General features: G+C 42.1%; 1 protein-coding gene across 1 annotated transcript in view; it reads left to right on the top strand.

Annotated features, from left to right (window-relative positions):
- Window positions 1-23655, top strand: part of Cmya5 (cardiomyopathy associated 5) — a 101961-nt gene that overhangs the window by 19906 nt on the left and 58400 nt on the right. Inside the window, exon 2 of the mRNA XM_029544179.1 lies at window positions 22118-23654. Coding sequence (XP_029400039.1) covers window positions 22118-23654 — 1537 coding nt within the window. The remainder of the gene's footprint in view (window positions 1-22117; window position 23655) is intronic.

Here is a 23655-nt window from a genome sequence, read left to right as displayed (position 1 = left end):
AGAAGAAGAAGAAGAAGAAGAAGAAGAAGAAGAAGAAGAAGAAGAAGAAGAAGAAGAAGAAGATGAGGACAACAAATGAAATCTCACATCAAGAGAGATTTTAACAAAACTAAAATCCTTTTCTTCAAGAAATAAGTCAGAATGTGGAATAGTTTCTTGTGACAAGGAACTTTTATCAAGAATATATATACAAAAAATAGTATCAAAAGTAAATAAGAAAACCAAACAACCGAGACAAAATTTTTCTAATAATCTTTACAGAGTTTACGAAAGAGAGTGTATAGGATAAATCAATTATTTAAAATATGTGAGCTGTAGATATAAATTTTAAACAGAATTTGGTATCATTAGTAAATGACTGGAAGATAAACTTCAAAAAATGTTTGTGTATATAGGGGGGTGGTTATTTGTAGTATCAACTGCTTGCAAGTGTATGGAGGAGTAAGCCTTCTCATATGCTACTGGTAAAAATGCAAACTTGTATACTGGCATTGGAAAATATTTTTAAAATGTGTTACAAAAGGAAACATCCCTTTGCCCTATTAATGAGCAATGCTACTTTTATTTGAGTACAAATGAATACAAATTAAGTCAATGATAAATAGTATAAAGAAAAAAGAATTTTATGTTAGGACAGCAATCTGAAAGCAGGAAGAGATAAAAAACATGAAGTATGGTTTACACTGCATACTCACTGCCTCCGCATCACAGATAATGTAAGTCAAAGCACTGAGAGTCTGAGACTGGGGCATTTTATTTTTTTTCTTTTTCTTTTTAAAATTTTTTTATTAGATATTTTCTTTATTTACATTTCAAATGCTATCCCGAAAGTTCCCTATATCCTCCCCCTGCCCCTGCTCCCCTATCCACCCACTCCCACTTCTTGGCCCTGGCATTCCCCTGTGCTGGGTCATATAAAGTTGGGGCATTTTATTCTTACTGTGAAATAAGTGCACTCCTGTTTAACCTGCAAGCCCAGGACAGGAAGGCGAAATATTAACCTTCATTTGCACAAAATCTTAGTCTGCTTGCCCTGCTATAACAAAACACCTGAGACTGTACCCAAGAATGCAGAATGTGTAGTCAGCAGGACCTTATTGTCCACAGTTCTGGGAAGCCAAGGGCCACAGTTGTGGTGAGGGTGAGAGAGAGAGAGACTGCCCCTTCTTGCAGAGTCCATACATGATGGAAGGAGCAAAAAGCCCCCCATCAAGGTCTCTGACCCCTGGTTATGAGGACTCCGTTCCCAGGACCTAATTACCTTAACCCTCTCCATATGGTCAATTGCTGATTTAATTGTCTTGAAATTTTGGGACACATTCAGACTGCACACAGCTGTAAGCAGTGAAGCCATGACACAAGCCTGAGCCTTTTGGAAGTGAAAGATCCTATTTCTTACCGCCGCATGCTATTTCTAGCCCATGGAGTGGTATCCATGAAGCTAAAGAGACAAGGAAGTTTCCCTCACAAGACACAGGCAAATATGAGCATCATATACAAAATAGCCTCAGCACACACGGGGTGGGGTTGCTAAGGCAGCACTGCCAGCACCAAGAGTAGGGTTACTAAGGCAGCACTGCAGGCACCAGGGGTGGGGTTACTAAGGCAGCACTGCCAGCACCAGGGGTGGGGTTACTAAGGCAGCACTGCCGGCACCAGGGTCCTGGAAACCTCGGGCATTGTAGTTCACCACGAAAGCAATGAGCTCTGTAGCAGCCAACTTGGTCGGATGCTGATTGTCTAAAACCAGCTATCAGGACAGGACTCAGGGTAGAAGTGTTGACAAGGGAGTGGGAAAAACACGTGGCTCCTCCTCACACTACAGATAGAAATGCTCTCTAGAGAGGAAACTTGGAAAATAGGTCCGAGGAGCCGGAAACATAATTTTGACTTTAAACTCTATTTCCTAAGGCATTCATTATTCTAAGAAAATGAACATGTAGATAGTCGTATCTGAAAGGATTTTTGTGTTCTTAAAAACAAGATCTCGCTGTGTAGACCAGGCTAGGCCAAACTTGTGATCCTCCTGCCATAGCCACCCTAAATGCTGGGAGTAGAGTCAGGGTCAACATGCCCCACCCCCTTGCCTCACAGCAACCTTTCTCATAATGTGAATGCAGTCTAAATGTTCAGAAAGGTAGTGGCCAGGTTTCGTCATGGCGTATGGTAGATCAAACTTCATTCTTCGAGGATGTTCTCTATGAAATCACTCACAGTGTCCTGGGTCTTATTCACATCCCCACTCTGACTCCCTGATGAGTGAGAAGAGCTTGTTGACGATCTCTTGTGTTGCATCTGGCAGCTGGGTAGACCACCGGTTTCAAGTTCAGTGTAGGATCAAGAAAACACCCACAATTATCTGGAGGTCAGCAGGAAACCCATAGACAGCGTCTGTGTTAGGCTTTTTAAAAAGTGGATGAAATACGGATTATTTTTTAAATTGGGGTTTTATAAGTTTCTTTTATGGGTGTTGAAGAAGAGATATTCTGGAAATTTCAATTTAATTTCTAGAACTACTTCAGAGATACAAAGCTTAATGTCTCATATAGCTGATTTGGGGACTATAGAGTTTACAGTAATCCCATTTATCTTATCTCAACATCGATCTTCACAAAACCAAGTTACAGACTTTTAAGCTGTACAACCCACTCGCAAGTTACTTCCTGGTGTACCAATAGCCAGCCAGACTTTAATCTGTTTCTTGTTTCCCTCTGGAATTTTAGAGACTCAGAGCTCTGCTTTGCAGTCTGCCATGTTTTATGCAAGAAGGCTCCTGTGTGTTTTCTCTTTCTCCCATGGTGGGCTCTCAGCCTGCTGGTGGGACCCTAAGCTGGGCCTTCCGAGGCTTGCCTTCCCATTTGGCAGCTCTACTAACCTGTTTCCTTAAGACTCAGGCGCTCCTGCAACAAGCTTAAAGGCAGAGATTGACCCCAAGGCCATCACCATTTAAAAATGGTAAGAATGTAAAATAACTAGGAAATTGCTGGGAGCGTTGAAGAGCGTGACTGAAGTTTAGTGGTCAAGAAACCGTGTTCTTCAGAGAGACATCGCCCAGGTTCCAGTGCTCCACATCGGAGAGGGGTTTGTTAGGGTGGCTTACCTGACATGTTCTGGGTAATTCAGGAATGGCTAGCTATGTGCTAGAGAGGAAAGGAGCTGCTTCAGTGCACAAAGCTGGAGGCTTTAGCGGTCTTATTCTGGTGCTGGAGGCCTGCTGTATCCTGGGTAACTCCCCCAGTAATCAAGGAGAGTCCATCTTCATTTCACTGGAGGGAGGGTGTTGTGATGACAACCACAGCAGCAAGAGAGAAGGCTGACAAAAGGGTCCCTGCTTCTGCTTAGACCTCTTTGTATCTGGACTTCTGCTACTAACTCTGAGGGAAGGCCTTCCTCCCAGGAGCCCCCCACAGACTGCCCTAAAGGCATGTCTCTTTGATAGCTCCAGATCCGATCAAACTGACAACTGAGTCTAACTGGCAGAACATCTGATAGCTGAACCAGGTTTTATTCATTTTTAAGGGTATTATTAATAGTAGTGTTTTCAAGGCCACGGTGTGTGGGTTCTTTGTTGCAAATTTAGCAAGCAAAATTACTGGAGGGCCACCATGGAAAGCTCACCAGGTTTTTGGACGAATTATCTTTCATATTTCAGTCACAAATTGTAGGCTTAAAGAAGTAGAGCAGCCAAGCAGTCTATCCTGGCTCTGTGATTGATGTAAAAAGTTCCTAGCCTGACATACTCTACTCAGATGAAGCTCTCTCTGTCTCTTAGTAACCACTCTTAGGCATTTCCCAGCAGGCCTTGGGAGCAGTTTCTGCTCTGAGCCAATACTCTGAGCAGTTGTTGAAGAATCCCCGGCTAAACCGTTCAGCCTGCGCTTAACTCCTCAGACTTTCTTAGTTTCCATTGTTTTGTGTGTCCATCTTCACCTGCTAGTTTTCCCTTTTTCATTCTTAGGTCTGAGTTAGGGGTTCTCAGCCAGTATAGATCTGGAGATATTTCTGATGTTGCAGTTGGACTTGGGGTCCTGCTGGCGTCCGGCAGGCAGGGGCCAGCTGACACTAATGCCTCTGAGCACACCAACAGCTTCCTACAGCGAGAGCTGTCCTCTCCAGTCCCGGAACGCCACTGCTGGGAGCCCCCAGCTCCCAAGACCACAGATCACTGACTTGCCCATGTTTTAGGCTGGAGAGATTACTGAGCTGTGAACCAGCCCTGTGCTTTGTGATGTTTTGGTTGTTGGTTTCTCCACTGCGGGGATCAATCCTAAGCGTTTGTGCATGTCAGGCAAATGTGCTATCAGCAAGCTACATACGAATGAATGCTATATTTAGATAATTTCTTCCTTCCCTACAACCCCTCCTGTTTGTATTTTATTGGGAAATAGGTCTCAGAAGTTGTCTAGATTGGTCCTGAATTTGCATTGCTCTGACTTTGGCTTCCAGAGAAACCAGGATTTCTGGCGTGGATACCAACCCCCACCCCCACCCCCCGGGCTCTGTGGCTGGCACCTTCTTGATCTTTTAGTTTTCAATAATAGTGAAAAAGCTTTTGTTTGTTTGTTTGTTAGTGCTAAAGATCAAATCCAGACCCCTGTGCATGCTAAAAAATTCTCCACCACTGAGCTATATCCATAGCCCTTGGTTTTTGAGACAGAATTGCCATATGCCCACTGTGTGGCTCAGACTGGCCACAAACTCAGACTCCTCCTGAATACTGAGATTACGGATGTGTTCCACTGTACCCAGGGATGGATGTGGTGGTTTGAGTAGATATGGCCCCAACAGATTAATGTGTTTGAATGTTTGGCCATAGGGAGTGGCACTGTTAGGAGCTGTGGCCTTGTTGGAGTAGGTGTGGCCTCGTTAGATGAAGTGTGTCACCATGGAGGTGGGCTTTCAGGTCTTAAAAGCTCAAGCTATGCCCAGTGTGGAAAAAAAATCCAGTCTCCTCTTGGCTGCCTTTGGATCAAACTGTAGAACTCTCAGCTCCTTTAGCCCGTGTTTGCCTGGACGATGCCATGCCTGTCACCATGCTGTGCTGTGCCATGAGGATAATGGACTGAATCTCTGAAACTGTAAGCCAGCCCCAATTAAATGTTTTCCTTTATAAGAGTTGCCTTGGTTATAGTGTCTCTTCACAGCAGTAAACCCCAAGTAAGACAATGGGCAAGACTTTTCACCAGAAGAGCCAGTATTTCTTTGCAATAAATGTGGTTGAGTCACGTACATAGCCCATGGCCAGCCTTTGAATAGAAACTCCTTGAGTATTTTATATATTGATTTCTAATGCTCTTTTTAACTCTGGATGCATATGTGATTCACACAGTTTTAAAGTTCAGTGTAGGTCACTACCACTGTAAACTAAATATCTCCTACTTGTACTAACGAGACTACAGCTGAGTCAGAGTGCTCACACCTGCAAATTCAGTACTCAGGAGACTGAGGTAGGAGCACTGTGAGTTAGAGGCTAGCCTCAACTATCCCTACAGAATTTTGGCTAGGGGGAAAAAGAAGCAAGCCACTATTATGAAACTTAATACTTTTAAACGGGTCACTTGTTCATCTGGTTTTATGTTTTTTTTTTAGATGAATTAAAGTTCATAATTCATGCTTTTTAGAGAGTTTTAATTACAGTTTTTTTTTAAAGTTACTTGATTGAACAGCTGAGAAGTTCGTCTCTAGTAATGAAGCAAAGATGGGGTAGAGGTAATTAAAAGAGACTTTGTCTATGTTAGAGAGAGAGAGAGAGAGAGAGAGAGAGAGAGAGAGAGAGAGAGAGAGAGAGAATATGCACAAACTAATGATTGAACTCAGGGCCTTGTGCATGGTAAACACACACTCTAGCCCTGACCTACAATCACAGCTCTATAGATAATACATCTTTACAATAAGATGTTCTTTATTTACTTATATGGTTAAAAGTAAATGTGTATATATGTGTGTCAGTTAAAGAGTGTATTTGGGTGTGAGTGTGGGTATAGGTGTGGGCATAGGTGTGGCGGCCAGAGGACAACGTCTAGTGTGTTCCTCAGTGCATCTTGTCTCGTGCATTCTCCATCTTGTTACTTGAGACAGGGTCTCTCTGTGCGCCCAGAGCTCACTGATTCCTATTCGAGTAGCTAGTTGGCAAGCCCTGGGGTCCCGTTGTCTCTGCATCCCAGCACTGGGACCACAGGTGCACATTGCCATTCCTAGTTTGGGGAGGTCAGACTTGGGTCCTCACAGTTGTATGGCAAGCATTTTGCCAACTGAGCCATCTTCATAGCACCCCAAAAGTGCTTTCTATGGCAAGATACCCATGCATCTTAGAAGTCTGATGGATCAGGAGCTCTAGGTTGTTACAAAGTAGCCCCCATAAACCCTTGGGATGGCCAGGGGGATAGATAGGACTTTCCAGTCTGCTTGCAGCTTGGAATAGCATCTGCAAGCATCTGTATAGTGCTAACACTTCTATCCCAGAGCTACAACTTTCAGGATGAATACAGACTGTTTGTGGAGGGGCCCACAGCATACCAGGCTCATTTTGTATTTCACACTTTCTCTCTTCAGAGCATGTTGTTCCTTTTACCTGAATTGTTTCTGACTGCCTGCAGCCTGGTCCTCCTGGGAATCTAATTTTTCCTTTTAAAATCCTACACCCATTTTTATATTCTCTACTTATGTTCTGTACCTCTCTTCTCACACCTATATATTGTCCCATAGGAGCTCAAAGGTAAAAAATAAAAATTGCCGATTGTGTACCACATCAGTGTCACACAACAGGTACCTTTGCCTGTTGTGTGACACTGTTCCCAGGAGGATACAAACAAATGTCTTCACACCCCAGAAAGGGAACTGACAGCAGGACAAATGAGAATGACACTGACATCCAACGTGGTGACCCCATGTATTTTATCAAGGTTAGTTCCAGGAACATGGGTAAAGGGTCTTACAGGAGCAGAAATGATTCAGACAGCAACATCACCAAAAGTCCACTTCAGAAAGGATGTCAGCTCATGAAAGCTGGAAACCTGGTGCATAGTGCACTGCCCGTAGGCAGCTCAACAGGTAGAAGCAGCCTTTTCGGGCAGCATGGCTGGTCTCTGTCTCTGGGAGTATCTCTCAGCAGGTTTTACTGCTTATATATATGTGGGGAAGGAAAAGCCTAGTGAATCTGGTCAGTTTCAGGGACTTCCTGAAGCCTTCGAGTTGTTTACTTCCTGGAATGTTTGTTTCAGCCCATCATGAATATCCTTTGTTCCCTTCCAAGGAAAGTGCCTTTGTTTTGTCACAGGTGGAGTCACACTGGACTGCAAGGGTGGGTTTGCAGTCACAGCTCTGTGTTAGCTGCCACATTCTAGGAAGAAAGGAACTATATGACTCTGCTTTCTGTTTCCATGAGTTTGCACAATGGAAGTTTTTTTTTTATTAGAACCCAAAAAGAAATTTTCTATGATGTGTTTTTCTAGGCTCCACTTTTAAGCTTGCTTTTTTTAAGTTTGCAAAGTGTCATTTATTAATTAAGCTATCTGTGGCACAGGACAGAGGTTAAAATGGTGGCAATTAAGAAAAAGTCTGTCTAGTTGTTAAATTACTTATAGTAAGAATGTCTTTGGTTGTACACTTAAAAGTATATTTATGTTCCTAGGCCTAAAAGTGTTCTATATGCCAAGAGTACAGAGATGGGTTCAGAGTTGGGGTAAGATGTTTAATGGTGACTGAGTCCCCCAACTACACCAGAGTGAGTAGCTGTTTATCTCTGACTCATTGGAAGATGACAGGGCTGGTGGTCGGCCTTACTTCTCAGACACAGTAACATTCAGCCTCCCTCAGGTTCTGCTGTGTTGGATCTCATCTATAAGTCTGCCTCACCTTACATTTTCTGTTCTGCTCCAACTAACTCCCAGTTTTGCCCTTTATTACCTATGGTGAGTCCAGTCCCATTTCTGTCCCTTGGTTGTCTTTGCTCTGTTCTTCATGTTTAATCTCGCTGTTCTTTTGTAGCTCTGTTCAGATATCTCTTTAGCTGTGAAGTCTTCCTTGGTCTCATATATCACAGTTCTCTGACTCAGAGCTACTTTCTCCCATCCCACCACACTAAGTTGTCTTCTTAGCACTTAACATCTTAAAGTTAAACAACAGGAGAGCTGGCTCGCACGGACTAGACATGAGTCTAGTATTGATAAGGACACACTTCTCCAGGTGGGAGATAAAGAGCGCCCAACAATTGTGCCAAAAAGGCAAGCTGAAATTGAACAACCGTGTATGTCTGTGTTTTTCATCTGCAGATCCAATACTCTCTAAGTGGGGGCTGGTAGCGTGGACAGTACCTGGAGTTAAGGTGGGATAGCAAAAGCGACTCGCAACAGTAGGTGCTAAAGTTTGTTGAAGAAAATGGATGGTGATCCATTCTGAGTTAGGATTTCCATGGCGGTGACAAAACACTGTGACCAAAAGCAACTTGCAGAAGAAAAGGTTTGTTTAGCTTATATTTGCATATTCTTGATCATTACTCAAGAGAGTCAGGACAGCACTCAAAGAGAGCAGGACCCTGGAGGCAGGAGTGATGCAGATGGAGGCCATGGAAGAGTGCTGCTTACTGGCTTGCTTTTCATAGCTTGAACAGTCTGCTTTCTTACAGTGCCCAGGCCCACCAGCCCAGGAATGTTTCCACCTACAAAGAGCTGGCCCTCCCACATCAATCACTGGTTAAGAAAATGATCTATAGGCTTGCTAGACTATGCATTTTCTCAACTGAGGTTATCTCCTCTCTGATGGCTTTAGCTTGTGTCAGGTTCATGCACAACTAGCCAGGAGAGTGAATTTATAGATAAAAGGAGATTTTATATATAAACGAATTTTGAAAAACCACTAAGTAATACACAAGTATTATTTATTTATTGTTACTGAAAACCAAATACTTGGCAAGTGCCCAGAGAAGTAAATTCCAGATTTCTGTGTTTGTGTTACCACCTGGCCATGAAGTTCTGAGGATAAAATGACCTAATGTGTTTCCTTTAAGAATGCCAAATTTAACCTCCACCCCCACCCCATCATCAAATTCAAGCTGCCAAGCCTAGTCTTTCCAACCTACCAGCTACCTTTCAGGATCTACATTATTCATCATTGATCACAGATAATACACCTTGAAAAAATCTGTGTTGCTTCTGAAGAATGATGACAGCCACCACAATTCTGGTTTTTAAAGCTTGTGCACGATGCAGTTGTGTGGCTCTCTGGAGGAAGCCTGCAGAAGAGCAGGGTATGGCTGGTACTGATGGGTGGGCTTCTCCTGGTCACTTGAACACATCAGTTTGTGGTGCGCACTCACAAGCATCTGGATTACGTGTCACTGCTGTTCTTCCTGCCAGAGAGCGGCCCTCGGGTCCTACCAGCTACTGTTACTTGCACTGGGGCTTGGCAAGACGAAGTACAAAGCAGGACTCTCCTTCTCCAAGTTCTCAAACAATTGGTAGGTAAATCTAAGGACTGGTAGATAAACATATGTATGTCTCCTTTGTTAACCAACAAGGCTGATATCAGGTAGCATGGCATGGGTGTCTAGGAAGGTAATGGGCTTTCCAAAACCCAGATTTCGAGCTAGACAGATGTGTGCATCCAGCCACAGAGAACGGAAGGCCTTTCTCATCTAAGCCACAGCACAGTCAGCTAGGGAAGAGTGAGAAGTTAGGCAGGCAAGTCACACTAACCAATGTCTTTCTACACGAAAAGGAGTAAGAAATCAGTGTCCAGACTGACTATTCGCAGTAACTTGCTATCATGCATTTTAAGATATTTTACAGATAAAATGCTCCTTTTAAAGCACTAAGAATATGTAAATCTTGACATCACACATTTTATTCCTATACTATTGTACAGATGGAGCAGGAAACTGTTCTCCAGCTCGGCTAGGATGTTGTTGTGTCTAGTGACATTCTTGTAGAGATGAAGGCTTAGGCAAATGTCCAGCTTGCTTTACTATGGAGCCGCCTCTAGGAGCTTCATCCAGACACATCCTAAGTTTCAGAAGATAGAACCACGGTGCAGCTAATTTATGTTTCTTCTACAAATCTGAAGCTCAGCCAAAATTGGTTAATTCTAAGTGAAATCTCAAGAACTTTTAAAGAATTTGCATTGAACAGCAATCTTGCTATCAAACAATGCTTCAAATTGTAGTAGTATATAATCTGATTTAATAAAGACTTGTTGAATGAATTGCTCTCCACCTATCTGGAGTCAGCTGGAAGCCACTGAAGTCTTAAAGTTACACATGTAACAGGCACTGAAGAGGGGTCAACGCCAATGAATGCAAACTAGCAGTAAAAAGAGAAACTTTTCTAAGTCACTGTAACTAGACCAATGGAAGCTCCCAGAGTTTTCCATTTTCCCTATAGAAAAGACTGACGGTCAAGCAAGCCAATCACTCCATGGAGCAGACTACCCTTTACTAACACTAATTATTTGAAGTTTTTTTTTTTTTTTTTGGTTTTGTTTTTTCAAGACAGAGTTTCTCTGTATAGCCCTGGCTGTCCTGGAACTCACTTTGTAGACCAGGCTGGCCTCGAACTTAGAAATCTGCCTGTCTCTGCCTCCCAAGTGCTGGGATTAAAGGTGTGTGCCACCACGCCCAGCTTAGTTGTATTTGTTTTAAAGACGTATTTTTAGTTTTTATCTTTTAAAAGCACATGGATTGATGGACATGAGTGCAGTGCATGCAGAGGTCAGAAGAAGGTGTCAGATCCCCTGGAGGCGGAGTTAGAGTGGTTATCAGCCCATGGATGTGAGTGCTTGGAATCCAAACTCAGGTCCTTTGCATCTCAACCTGTGGCCCACCTCTCCAGCCTCTAAGCTGGGTTATAGGCAGGGTCATTTGAGTTTGTCCCTGAACCTTTCTTATACCGGTTGTATTTGTGTTGTTAGAATATAATTAATTAAACTTCAGTTAAGCTGTTGAAATGTGGGCCCAACGGTTAAAAAAAAAAAAAATTGTTCCTCTGAAAATAAAGTTGACTATCTAGGAAGATTTATAAAAGAACACTGAGGAAATATTGCAAGGAGCCAGTGAGATGACTCAGTAGGTAAAAGGTGCTTGCTACCACACATGGTGACCTGACCTGGGTTAAGTCCCTGGAGCCCATGTGATAGAGGAAGAGAACCTTCACTTGCAAGTTGTCATCTGACTTCTGCGTGCACACTGTAATACATACACACAGACACACGCACAAATAAACAAATAACCATAGACAACAGTTGCTAAATGACATTTTGTCTACTCACAGCAAGTCTGCAGTGCTAGAGAGGAGCTCAGGGCTTGGATGTGGGATGACAAATGCCATCCGAGACAATAACATCCAGATCCCAGAAGCTGCCAAAGGAGCTGGTCTCCAAAGACAGAAACAGTAATCTGTATGGAGGTGCACCATTGCAAGTGAAGAGAAAGATGCAAGCCGTAGAGTGAGGAGTGAGACTCCATATGGGCTTCACAGCTTGAGAAGGCATAGTGACCTGGTGTCAAGTGGCACAAGGCTCTGGTTCACAGGCGTCAGAAGTACCTGGTCACCAAAAAAATGAGGTATTTGTTCTTTGCACTCACAATAAGATTGTGTGGCCTTTGGGATATGACTAAAAGCTTTTCTACTGACAACAGGCTTGAATAACCTTTGGGACATCTGTAAGAGCTTTTTCTCATGGAGTAATTTCTTCACTCATTCATTCATTCATTCATTCATTCATAATGTTCTCTTGTGTCTGTTTTTATGTTTACTTTTTCATATTTTCTTATATCCTTAATGGGCTAATAATCTAATTTTAAACTTAAATTTTTACATTTCTTTTGTTTATAAATGTTAATTTTTCTGCTACCAATATAGATATTAAGTTCTACTTTATGATTTTTGTTTTGAGATAAGATTTTTCTACATAGCTCTGGCTGTCCTGGAACTTACTGTGTAGATCAGGATGGCCTCAAACGCACAGAGATCCGCCTGCTCTGCCTTCCCAGTTAGTGTTGGGATTAGAGAACTGTTCTACCACACCTGGGAAGATGTCAAATTCTTGATAAAATGGGAACTATAAAAAAAAAAAAATCGCTGATTATTTTAAGAATTCTCTATTTTTTTAAAAACGAGATGGATGCATAAAATATTAACAACTTTTATTATAATGTTGCAGGCATTGTGATTGGCATTCTATGCTTCAACATATAATTTTCAAAGTTTGTAGCATAAGGATCGTATGTGACTTTCCCATTGTTATGCTATTAAAATATATACTTAATGTATTTAAAAGGCTTAGTTGGGAAAAAATTGCCCAATGCCCTCCTTTGCTTGATGTAGTCCTGTTGGCACATGGTGGCTATGTACAAGTAAAAGGCATCATGAAAACGCAATGTATTGTTCATAATTATATTCCAGCAGAGAACATTAATGCAACCCTAACTGCTTATCAGAGGAAGGGACTACGCGTTTCTAGACGGTAAGCCAATAGGAAGAAAGCATAGCAGTCACACGTCTCAGCTCGATGGAAGTCCCTCGAGGCTCTGTTTCAGTTGTTTCCAACTATGGCGCTTTAGGGAATGAGTGGAGAGCACCAACTTAAGACAAAACAGAGATCACAAGGGAAAGATCACTGTGTTGGCGTCTGTGCTCTGGTACGCTTCCCTCTTTAAGACTTAACGATGACTATAAGTATTCCCACTCTCTTGTTTCCTCTGTTATAAAATAAATACTGTTTTTTATGTATATGAACATAAAAAGAAGAGCAATCAAAAGCTGAATAGGCTTGAGAGATCTTTCTGTACCAGACCTGATCATTTTAGAATGTAATAAGTTGGGTTTTTTTTGTACCTTTAGTGAAATTCATCTGATTTAAGTTATTATCACTTACAAAACAGTGAGATTCAAGAATATACCCAGCAGAAAAATCCAGAATGATAGTGCGACCATTAGAGGAAGGGGTTGCTGGTGGTAGAACACATTGGCCATGGAGATGGAAGAGAAATGCTGAGTTAAAAAGTTCAAAACAGGGAGGGAACTGGGAGGACAGGGAAGAGGAGGGTAACTGAAACTCAGGGTATATGAAGAAACCATAGAGAAACTTACTATTTCATAATCTTATTAAAAATATAATAAAAAGGAATTTGAGTGGATATGCTCTCCAAGATGGATAATGTTCCTCCCAGAAGCCTTGGATTATTAAACAAAATCCCTGATTCAGGTGTGAGATATTTTCCTATGGGTTGTTGAGTAAGAGAGCCTCCCCTCCCCCCCCAAAAAAAACCCAATACAGGATATTGCCATTACTCTTGGTTGACCACTAGATCTTGATGGTCATACTTCCATTGCTAAACCTATCCCATACTTTGGTTCTGATCATAGATCAAGCTGGAGGTGAGTTGAAAACTTCATCCATAACAACTAGGCTACATGGTCTTAGAAGTGTCTATGTAGGGTAAAGGCAAAAAGCCACCAACAGTTTTACTTAGCTATGTACCTTATGAGACAGTAATGAACTATCAAGAAATGATAGTTCAATGGAATAACTGTTATGGACATAAACAACTGCTTTCCAATAGGATTTGGGGGCTGTTTCATGGAGAGAACTTGGCTTGGTTCTGTAAGCCTGGTCAAGAGCTTTTGGTTTGGGAGGTCATAGGCCCTAGAGATGAGCCTACAGCTATTATACTGATAAACAGTAGTGCATTTAATGTGCCTTCTAAATACTCATATTTATATTCATAGACTAATGCTGAGATAAGACTCCATCAGAGAAGCTTCTTGTAGCCAGAGGTGGTTAATACAGAAACATACAACTGGGAAAAAAAAAAAAAGTGACAGGTGGGGTTCTCTGTCCCAGCTGAGACAGGTATAACACACACAGAAAGCTCAGACAACATTGTGGAAGAGGGGACAGAAAAAAATGTAAGAGCTGAGGATGAAGCGATAAGACAACATAAGAGACATCTCTGGACATGACAAAGAATTGCACCCATAAACTCACTGAAGCTGTGGTGATCTCCACAAGACTTGAACAAGACTGGGCCCATCAATATGTTATCATGGATAAGGGAAGGATCCACGTGATCCCCCACCCCTCCCAGAAAGACTATGGACAATTCATGCTAGTTGGGGAAGAGACATTATTTTCTTCAGTAGTGAATCCACAGATACACTGCCCTTGCTCCACTGAGTAACTTCTATCCATACTTGGGCAGGTAAATCCGCAGACAAAAAGGCATGAAAGTGCAAGGGGCTCACTGAGGAGACTACCAGTAGGAGGGGTAAGGGGCTAAGGGCAGGTAGCAAAAAGTGAAAATGACTAAAATATATAAATCTATAAAACTGTCAATAAAAAGGGAAAAAACAGCCGTAGCAGCAAACACAACCCCGCTCAGAGACCAACACACTTTCCCCTATAGGGGAGTGGCCACATAGAGAAAATACACATCGGCTCCCTGGGAGTGGAACGGCAGAGCATGCCCAGTCTTTTAAGCTCTCCTTCCACAGAAAGCCATATTGATTCAGGCCACAGCTAGACTGCTATAGGAAGGGAGGGCTTTCTGGAGTACAATGGTGCTTATGTAATGTTTAAGTTATTTATGGAGTCGAGTGACAGAAAGAAACAATAAGACAAAACGTTGTCAGAGACTAGAAACAAAGAAACGGAAACTCTAGAGCTTAACGGTAGAGCAGCAGCGCAAAATAATATGTTTAACGATTTTCGTAAGCAGTTCAGGCATGACCAAGTATGGAATCAGCGTCCTGGGTGACGACACCCAGAGTACATGGAGTGAGAATAATGATGTAATGCATGGAGACTTGGGATAGGAGTAGGGAAGAAAGAGATTGTAGCCAAAGAAGACTCTGAAAAGAGAAGGCGGCTGTGGCTGTCTCAGCAATGATGGAAGGCAGTGAAGTATAGCTAAGGATATGAAAATAACTCCTGAAAATGAAAGAGAGTATCAAATCCCACAAAGACGGCTGGTTGGGGACAAGTTCCCATTGCTTACAAGAAAAGTTAACAATGAGACTGACAGCTAGTTTATCCACAGAAACCATGGAAGACAGAAGATAATGGAATGATGGTTTAAAGTACTGAAATAAAATACCTAATAATCTAGAAAATTTCAAGAGGAAGGGCATTAAAATACCTTTAATGAAAAAGTAGTTAAGAAAAAAAAAAAGAAAAAGAAAAAGTAGTTATGAATTTGTCACCAGGAGATTCACAACAGAGGAAATATCAAGAGGCTTTCTTCACGGAGGGCAGAGACGATTCCAGATGGAGTACTGGAAATACAGGAACAAAGGAAGCATGATTAAAGGTTCAGTGTGTAGGTAAAGTAAAGTAAATATTGACAGTTTTAAAAAGCAAAAGTAATTATGTCTTGTGAGACTTAAAAATGTACAGACTGAAAATATGCAATTACAGTGGCCTGTAAGTTGAAATTAAAGTGATTCATGGTATTCCTATTGTTTAAGAAAAAGTGAAAGTACCAATTAATGTTAAAATTAATGAGTTGAGGATGCATGTTGTAGGGGTCAGCAGTATAAGAATAGTAAAATAGAGTATAACTTACAGACTATTACAAAAGAGGAAAATTTATTAATAAAAATATTCAATATAAAATAAAGCAGGAAAAGAGAGAAAAAAGATCATAGACTAGATAGCACAAATAGCAAACAGTAAGCCAAATTTAGCCTCCAATGTCTTTAAATGAATCTGCGTTTCATTTGAATTATCAGAATGGATTTTTAAAATGCGTATTTTTTGTAAGAGGCACATTCAATACAGAAGTGTCTTTTTATTTTCCTATTGTTAACACAAAAGTATTATTTTTCTATTATTGTGATAGAGCACCATGACCAAGGCAACTCATAGAAGAGTTTATTTGGGGCTCATAGTTCCAGAGGGCGAGTCTATGGCGACCGTGTCTGGGAGCACGGCAGCAGGCAGGCGGGCATGGCACCGGAGCAGTGTTGAGAGCTCATACCTTGAAACAGAAGCAGCAGACAGGGAGCACACTGGGAACGGTGTGGGCTTCTGAAACTGTAAGGCCCACCCCCAGTGACAGGCCTCCTCTAACAAAGCCACACCTCCTAACTCTTCTCAAACAGTTGCACCAACCGGGGACTAAACATCCAAAGTATTTAAAAATATGAATCTCTGAGGGCCATTATCATTCAAACCACCACATTAAGTATATAGGACAATAAATAATATTTAAAACACAACAAGATAACCATGTAAACAGCCAAAATATATCTGATGCAGACATTAATAATCAAAGCAAGTTTTATTACTATCAATATTTTGATAGATTAGGAAATAAATCAGTACATCCACATAAAAGGGATATTTTATTAGGATTAAAGTTAAATTTCTAGGATGATATGAATGTTCTAAACTAATTTTAATCTATCAATACAGTTTCAGAACTCATAAGTTAAAAAATAAACTGACATCTCTTGTTTTAGAATAAGCAGATAAAAATATCACTAAGGGCAAAAACAACTTGGTAACATAACTAGTCGGACAGATTTGACTGACATGAAATGCATTGCTGAAAAGCTGGAGAACATAATCTCTTTTCATGAACACAAAGACATTTTAATATGACCATACAGAAATAAAGTAAATTTTAACACAGTTAGAAGTATACAATAAAAATAACCCTATCAAAAAATGAGGAACAGAGCTAAACAGAATTCTCAACTGAGGAAACTCAAATGACTGAGAAGCACCTTAAGAAATGTTCAACATCCTTGGTCACCAGGGAAATACAAATCAAAACAACCCTGAGATTCCACCTCACACCAGTCAGAATGGCTAAGATCAAAAATTCAGGTGTACAGCAGATTCTGGTGAGGATGTGGAGAAAGAGGAACACTCCTTCATTGCTGGTGGGATTGCAAGCTGGTACAACCACTCTGGAAATCAGTCTGGTGGTTCCTCAGAAAATTGGACATAGTACTACCATGCCTGGGCATAGACCCAGAAGATGCTCCAACATGTAATAAGTACACATGTTCTACTATGTTCATAGCAGTTTTTTTTTATTATAGCCAGAAGCTGGAAAGAACCCAGATGTCCCTCAACAGAGGAATGGATATAGAAAATATGGTGCATTTACACAATGACTCAGCTATTAAAAACAATGACTTCATGAAATTTTCAGTCAAATGAATAGATCTAGAAAATATCATTCTGAGTGAGGTAACTCAGTAACAAAAGAATACACATGGTATGTACTCACTGATAAGTGGATATTAACCAAAGAGTGAGGAATACCCACTATACAACTCATGGACCACATGAAGCTCAAGAGGAAGGAAGACCAAAGAGTGGATGCTTTAGTCCTGCTTAGAAGGAGGAACAAAATAATCAAGGGAAATAGAAGGTGGGGGGGACTTAGGAGGAAGAGAGGAGGGGGAGGGGAAAAAGAGGGGCAGAATCAGGTATGGGAGGAGATGTACAGAGGGTCAGGAAATTGAACAGAGGCGTGTAGCAATGGGGGATGGAGAAATGGGGGTAGCAACCAGAAAGTCCCAGATGCCAGGAAAGCAAGAGCCTCCCACAACTACATGGGGATGACATTAGCTGAAACACCCCACAAAGGGGAGGGAGACCCTGTCAAGACCGTATCTAGAGGTTAGACATGGCCCCCACAAACTACCAATGCTCGTTTCTGTGTGTTGGTCACTGTAATTCCCATGAACAACATAAAAGAGAAGATACGGTGATGTCATAGTCAAATAGAAACGGTTTTTAATGAAGTTGACACTGATTCTTAATGTTTGTAGAATGGTCCCAGCAAACACAGTAAACAATTTCCCTTAGTCAGATGAAGGCGGTCCTGGAAAGGGCCCTTCGGGGCTTGTTTCTGGTATTGTGGGTCTACTGTTTTCTTGATCTGACTCCCACCTCCTGAACCGTTCTCTCCTCTGACTAAAGGGTTCCTCTCACTCCATTACCTAACAGGAAGCTAGGAAACACCAGGCAGTTCCTTTCTGAGAATGCAGTGGGAGAGGAGGAGATGATCTCCATGGCCAGCATCTTTAATTAGGCAAAAAGCAGATGGCCCCTGAAAGCAAAGACTTGTCCTGCGCAATGAGAAACAATCCTAGGAACTTTGCTGACAACTTCTCTCATGAACAAAACTCCTTGCTCCTTTAGATAAAGTATAATATGAATTTTGAGTTACGGCTAACCACATGCTAAGATAGTCGTTTTCCATTGCTGTTTGTGGTTGTTTGAATAAAAATGGCCCCCACAGGCTCCCAGATCCGAAAGCTTGGTCACCAGGGAGTGGCACTATTTGAAAAGATGAGGAAGTCCGGCCTTGTTTGAGGGACAGGCTCTGAGGGTTTGGTAGCCCATGCTAAGCACGTTGTTTCTCTTTTCCTGCTGCCTATGGATCTGGATGTAGTTACTTCTCCAGCACCACATCTGCCTGCACGCTGCCATGCTTCCTACCATAATGAACTAATCCTCTGAAACTGTAAGCCAGCCCCAATGAAATATTTCCCTTTGTAAGAGCTGCCTTGGCCATGGTGTCTCTTCACAGCACTAGAACACTGAAGAAGACACTGTAGTAACTGAGTTTAGTCTCTCAGTGGGCCTGGCCGCTTGTTCACATGCAGTCTCCACCCTCTGTGGCCCTTTTCTGGAATAAAGCTTCACCACACTCATAGCTCCTCTCTCCTCTTCTCAGCCACCTCAAACTCCCAGGTCTTTTGCCAACCTATACAAGTACCTTTCTTTCCTGAAACTTTCCCTCTGCCCTCACTGGACCTTTCCCCTGTCCCCTAACAGTATTTAACCCGCTATATTAGATTTGAACTTCTTGAGGAAGGTCTAGTGCTGGAGACGTAGGTCTGTGGTAGCTTCCTTGTCTGAGATGAACAGTGCTCTGGGTTTGATCTCTATAATTAGGGAAGGAAAGAATATATATATATATATATATATATATATATATATATATATATTACTATCTATACTTAACAAAAGTTCATTATGTGCGGAAATAATACTAAGTGAAAACACAAGAGATTGATTAGGCAGCTCTACCTCAGTAGGTCTGTGTTTCTTTAGTACTACCTTCTGGGTGCTCTGTTCAGCACTCCTGAACTCATTCTAGCTAGTAATGAAACCCTCTCTGCTTGAGTACACTGAATTTACAATCCACAACGAACTCTAAATTGAATTTCTAATTGCTTTTATAATGCTACTGTGCTCACAGGCCTTCCCAATACCAACTCCCATGTTTGTGGTATAACTTTCATTTTTTAATTCCACCCTATTTATGGTGAATGGCATGAAGAGAAGAAATAAGCATGAGTTGAACATTTTGAGGAATAACCTTAATTAGATATGTAAAAGAGTCTGGAGGAAAAAAAAAAGGAATTCAGTCTAGGAACAAAATTGATTCCTAATTAAGTTCAGTGGCTTAATACCAAAAACCAGTAAAGAAGAGGCAAGTTACTAGGAAGAGAGAGACATGAATTCTCCCCTCTTCCTCCCAGTCCCTCTCACCTAAGCTGTCTACAGAACTTGGTTACTTTTCGCAGACTATAGCTGGAAAGAGGTGTATGCCTCACTGTGCTGGGCACTGAGGAGATAAAGGCTCGGCACATCTGCAGTAGACTTCCAGGGATGCTGATGTTGCACCCTCTGCAGTAGACTTCCAGGGATGCTGATGTTTAGCAGAGGTAGTCCAGCACAGCCATAGACCTGAAGTCCTGGCCCTAAGTCCAGGGCACCAGGAAGGGGTCAGAGCGAGCAAGTCTCTGTGAGCGTGCTGTGTACATTTCAGAGGCAGGTTTGTTCAGGCAAGGGCTTCACAACTCTGTGTGCACATTGAAGCTCCCTAGAGCTTTAAAACCAAACATGTAGCAAAGTCCAAAGTCTGTCCCAACAGTAATACCAGAGTTGTTGGTGGCAGAGAGGCGTGCGTGGTGGCAGTATTTTCTTAAGGCTCCTGCAGGTGTATTTAAGTATTCCAGACTTTAGAACCAGTCTTTGAAGCAGAGACTAATGATTCTTAAAAAGCTAATAAGGGCTCTGAATTTTGTATGTCTTTCTTTCTTTTTTCTTTTTTTTTTAAAAGTACTTTGCTTTAATATTTACACTTAATGGTTATATAGTTTTGTTTCTCTTGCTGTAAAAGAGTACAATAGGCCAATCAGCATTTTTAAAATTACCTCAAATTATAGTTATATTCCTAGGAGAAAAGACTCCTGGGGTCTTAATCTCCCAGCTTAGTGTTTATGAAGCAATGGCCAATATACAACATGGCTGCTTAAATCAGCCAGGAATAGTCACAGCAGAAATATTAAATATGCCCTGATGGGTAGATAGAATGTGGCTAGGCACAAGAGGTTGGGTATGGTGGAGGAGAAGCAGTTCAAAGGAAGGAACAGAAAAAGGAAAGGGGGGGAAAAGGAAAAAAAACCCAAAGAAGGGGAGAGAGCGAGTGCCACAGAGCCCGAGGTTGGGTCTGGTGGAACGTGCAGGAGCAGCCTGAGCCCGCTGCCTCAGAGGGCATGCGGAAGCAGGCCAACCTCAGAGGGCACGTGGAAGCAGGCCAATCTCAGAGGGCACGTGGAAGCAGGCCAAGCCCTTCCAAATGTATGTACCACTGAAAACAAGTCTAATATCAAGTTCAAGGATTATATGGAAACCCAATGGCAAATAGCATTTATTGAGCACCAACTATACACCAGGAGTGGTTTCTTAGCATTCTGTTTATGTATTACCTAATCCTTCCATCAACTCTAGAAGGTATTCAATTATTATTATGGTGAAAGTGAGGAGACATGTGACTTTCTTTTGTTATAACTGCACCCATGAAATATTTACTCCATAGTGAGCGAGGTACACTAAGTATGGGACCATGCTTTAAGAAATGCATTGGTTAGTGGTCTAATTTTTCTGTGAACATTGTAGCATGTACTCACACTAGACGGTAGAGGTCAACCCTGCCCATGGTGTTGGATGCAGCTAAGGTGAAGCTCAGAGAAGACAGCTGCTGAATACCATGCCAGGCGTACAGTCTCACTCTATGGTTCTGGGAATCAAACCCACAGTTTTCCACATGCTAAGCAAATGCTGGTCTTCTGTTTTTTAATATTCCATTTAACAGTCCAAACTAAAGCATAGGTACCATAAACTAGTAACACGGCACATTCATTATCAGGCATTTAATATTTTATGTGCTTGTATGTCTTATACTTTTATGCAACTGGAAATACAGTAGGGGTTTTCCTCAGCATCATCACAAAGTCATTAATTCACTAGCTATGATGTCATGATGGCTAGAGTGACACTAGGCAAAAGGAAGCCCACAGCTCTACTCTAATTCCCTAGGACCATGGCTGTTTATGTGGTCCATAGTTAACCAAATACCATCCTGGGGTACACAGCTGTAGTTAGAAGAGAAGTTAATCCTGTCGGAGTCGGGGAGGCAGGTACTTGGAAATAAAATCAGATAGGAATTTGGAGCGAAGGAACTTCCTGTTTTGTAAGTAAGAAGAGTTTATTGAGATTTGTCTCCGTGAGGAATGCTAATGGGATGCTTGCGAAAGCCAGATGGAAGGAAAATAGGAGGGGCTGAGAGTAGGCCAATAAGAGGCAGGAGTCAGGCTCCTGGCCAGATAGGAAGCAGATGGGGTGGGTGGTCCATCAAACCTAGCTAGGTTTAGGGGCCCCTGTGGGAACAAAGAACACAGATGCCAGGGTCACATGTGGGTCCTGGTGAGAGAAGGGAGCTTTAGTGACTGGGGAACATGGGAGGACCAGGCGGGCAACCCAGAATAGAGAAGGTGTGAAAATGAACTTCAGCTTTCCTTCTGGCTTAAGGCTGGCTAATGAGTCATTCTGGCCTGGGATACCTTATTGCACTGATATCCGGATTTTAACTTTTTTACTTTATTTTATATTCACCTCATATTTGAGGTGGATGTGAGTACTGACTTCTATATTTTATACATTTACTTGTTCTTTTTTTTTTATTGCCTCCAAAATCAAAATCATGTTCATGTTACTCATTTGCTGCTACTTTTTCTGACATTTACTTGTTCTAATAATTACTATTTATTTTATTACTACAATATATAATTATTGTTATTACTCACCATAGGTTATCAGATGAGGATGAGGAGGGCAAGACTAAGCAGGAGTGTATCGTCTCTGACCCATCCTTTTCCATGGTGGCAGTTCAACGGGAAGACAGCGGGATAACCTGGGAGACCAACTCAAGCAGATCTTCCACTCCTTGGGCTTCAGGAGAAAGTCAGACCTCGGGAATATGTAGTTTGGAAGGTTCAGCTCTGACTTCTCCTCCAGGAAGTGTTTCCTTTATTATGGATGAAGTTAAAAGGACACGGAAAAGAACTCAGAAGTCCAAGCGTGGCTCACCATCACTGCGTCGGAAAGGCAGCAAAAAAAGGAATTCTCTGGAATCGCCAGATGTTTTGACAACCCAAGAAGATGGTCCTTTAATTTCAGAAAGCCCCGTGCTCAATACTGAGAAAGAAAAGTCATCTATTGGCACTTATGATAAAACAAGAAGGAAGACGACTGCATCAAATACGCCTCCCATCACTGGGGCTATCTACAAAGAGCACAAACCACTAGTGTTGAAGCCAGTCTACATAGGAACGGTACAATACAAAATAAAGATGTTCAATTCAGTTAAAGAAGAGTTAATTCCTCTACAATTTTATGGGACGTTGCCAAAAGGTTATGTAATTAAGGAAATACATTACAGGAGAGGAAAAGATTCATCCATTAGTCTAGAGCCAGATTTGAGCAATAGTGGCTCTAACATAGTTTCCCAAAGGAAATTAGCCCAGAGCCCAGAAGAAGACAAAGTAAGAGAGCTTGCTCCACCCTGGAGAGGTGCCCTCTCCAAAGGATCCACGACCTCATTGTTTAGTCACGAAGAACAAAAGAAAACATATGCCGATTCCCATTTCAATGTTCCATCTTCAAAAGAACACACATTTCCCTCTAATGCCAGAAATGATACAGCTGATCAAGAAGAAAAGCTCAGACTTCCACAGATGATGCCACAACAGCCAGATGACGAATCAGAGACCCACAGAACAGAGCCACCGAGCACCCCAGCAACCATGGTCCTTGAAAGAGCAAAGGAAGAACTAGAACAGAACGCACAAGAAAAGGAAAGTTCAGAGGATGATGCTTCAGTCTTGACAGGCTCAGCTGAGGATGTGCAACGGGAAGGCTTGGTTTCTGTCAACCATTCCATGCCATGGGAGGCAGAAAAGGAGTCTTTGGAGACAGGACCACCAAGACCAGCACCAGACATCCAAGAAAAGTTTGAGCCAGACATGGAAGGGCTAGAGCTGATTTCAACAGAAAAAACAGAACAAGTGTCTGAATACGTGACCTCATCTGAGCCCATAGTCCACAGAGAGGAGGAGCATGCGCCTGAGCCCATAGTCCGCAGAGAGGAGGAGCATGCGCCTGAGCCCATAGTCCATAGAGAGGAGGAGCATGCGCCTGAGCCCGTAGTCCACAGAGAGGAGGAGCATGCGCCTGAGCCCGTAGTCCACAGAGAGGAGGAGCATGCGCCTGAGCACATAGTCCATAGAGAGGAGGAGCATGCGCCTGAGCCCACAGTCCATAGAGAGGAGGAGCATGCGCCTGAGCCCA

This window comes from Mus pahari, chromosome 11, assembly GCF_900095145.1.
Source record: "Mus pahari chromosome 11, PAHARI_EIJ_v1.1, whole genome shotgun sequence".
In the NCBI taxonomy this organism is placed as follows: Eukaryota; Metazoa; Chordata; class Mammalia; order Rodentia; family Muridae; genus Mus; species Mus pahari.
This window is presented reverse-complemented; position numbering and strand designations above follow the sequence as displayed.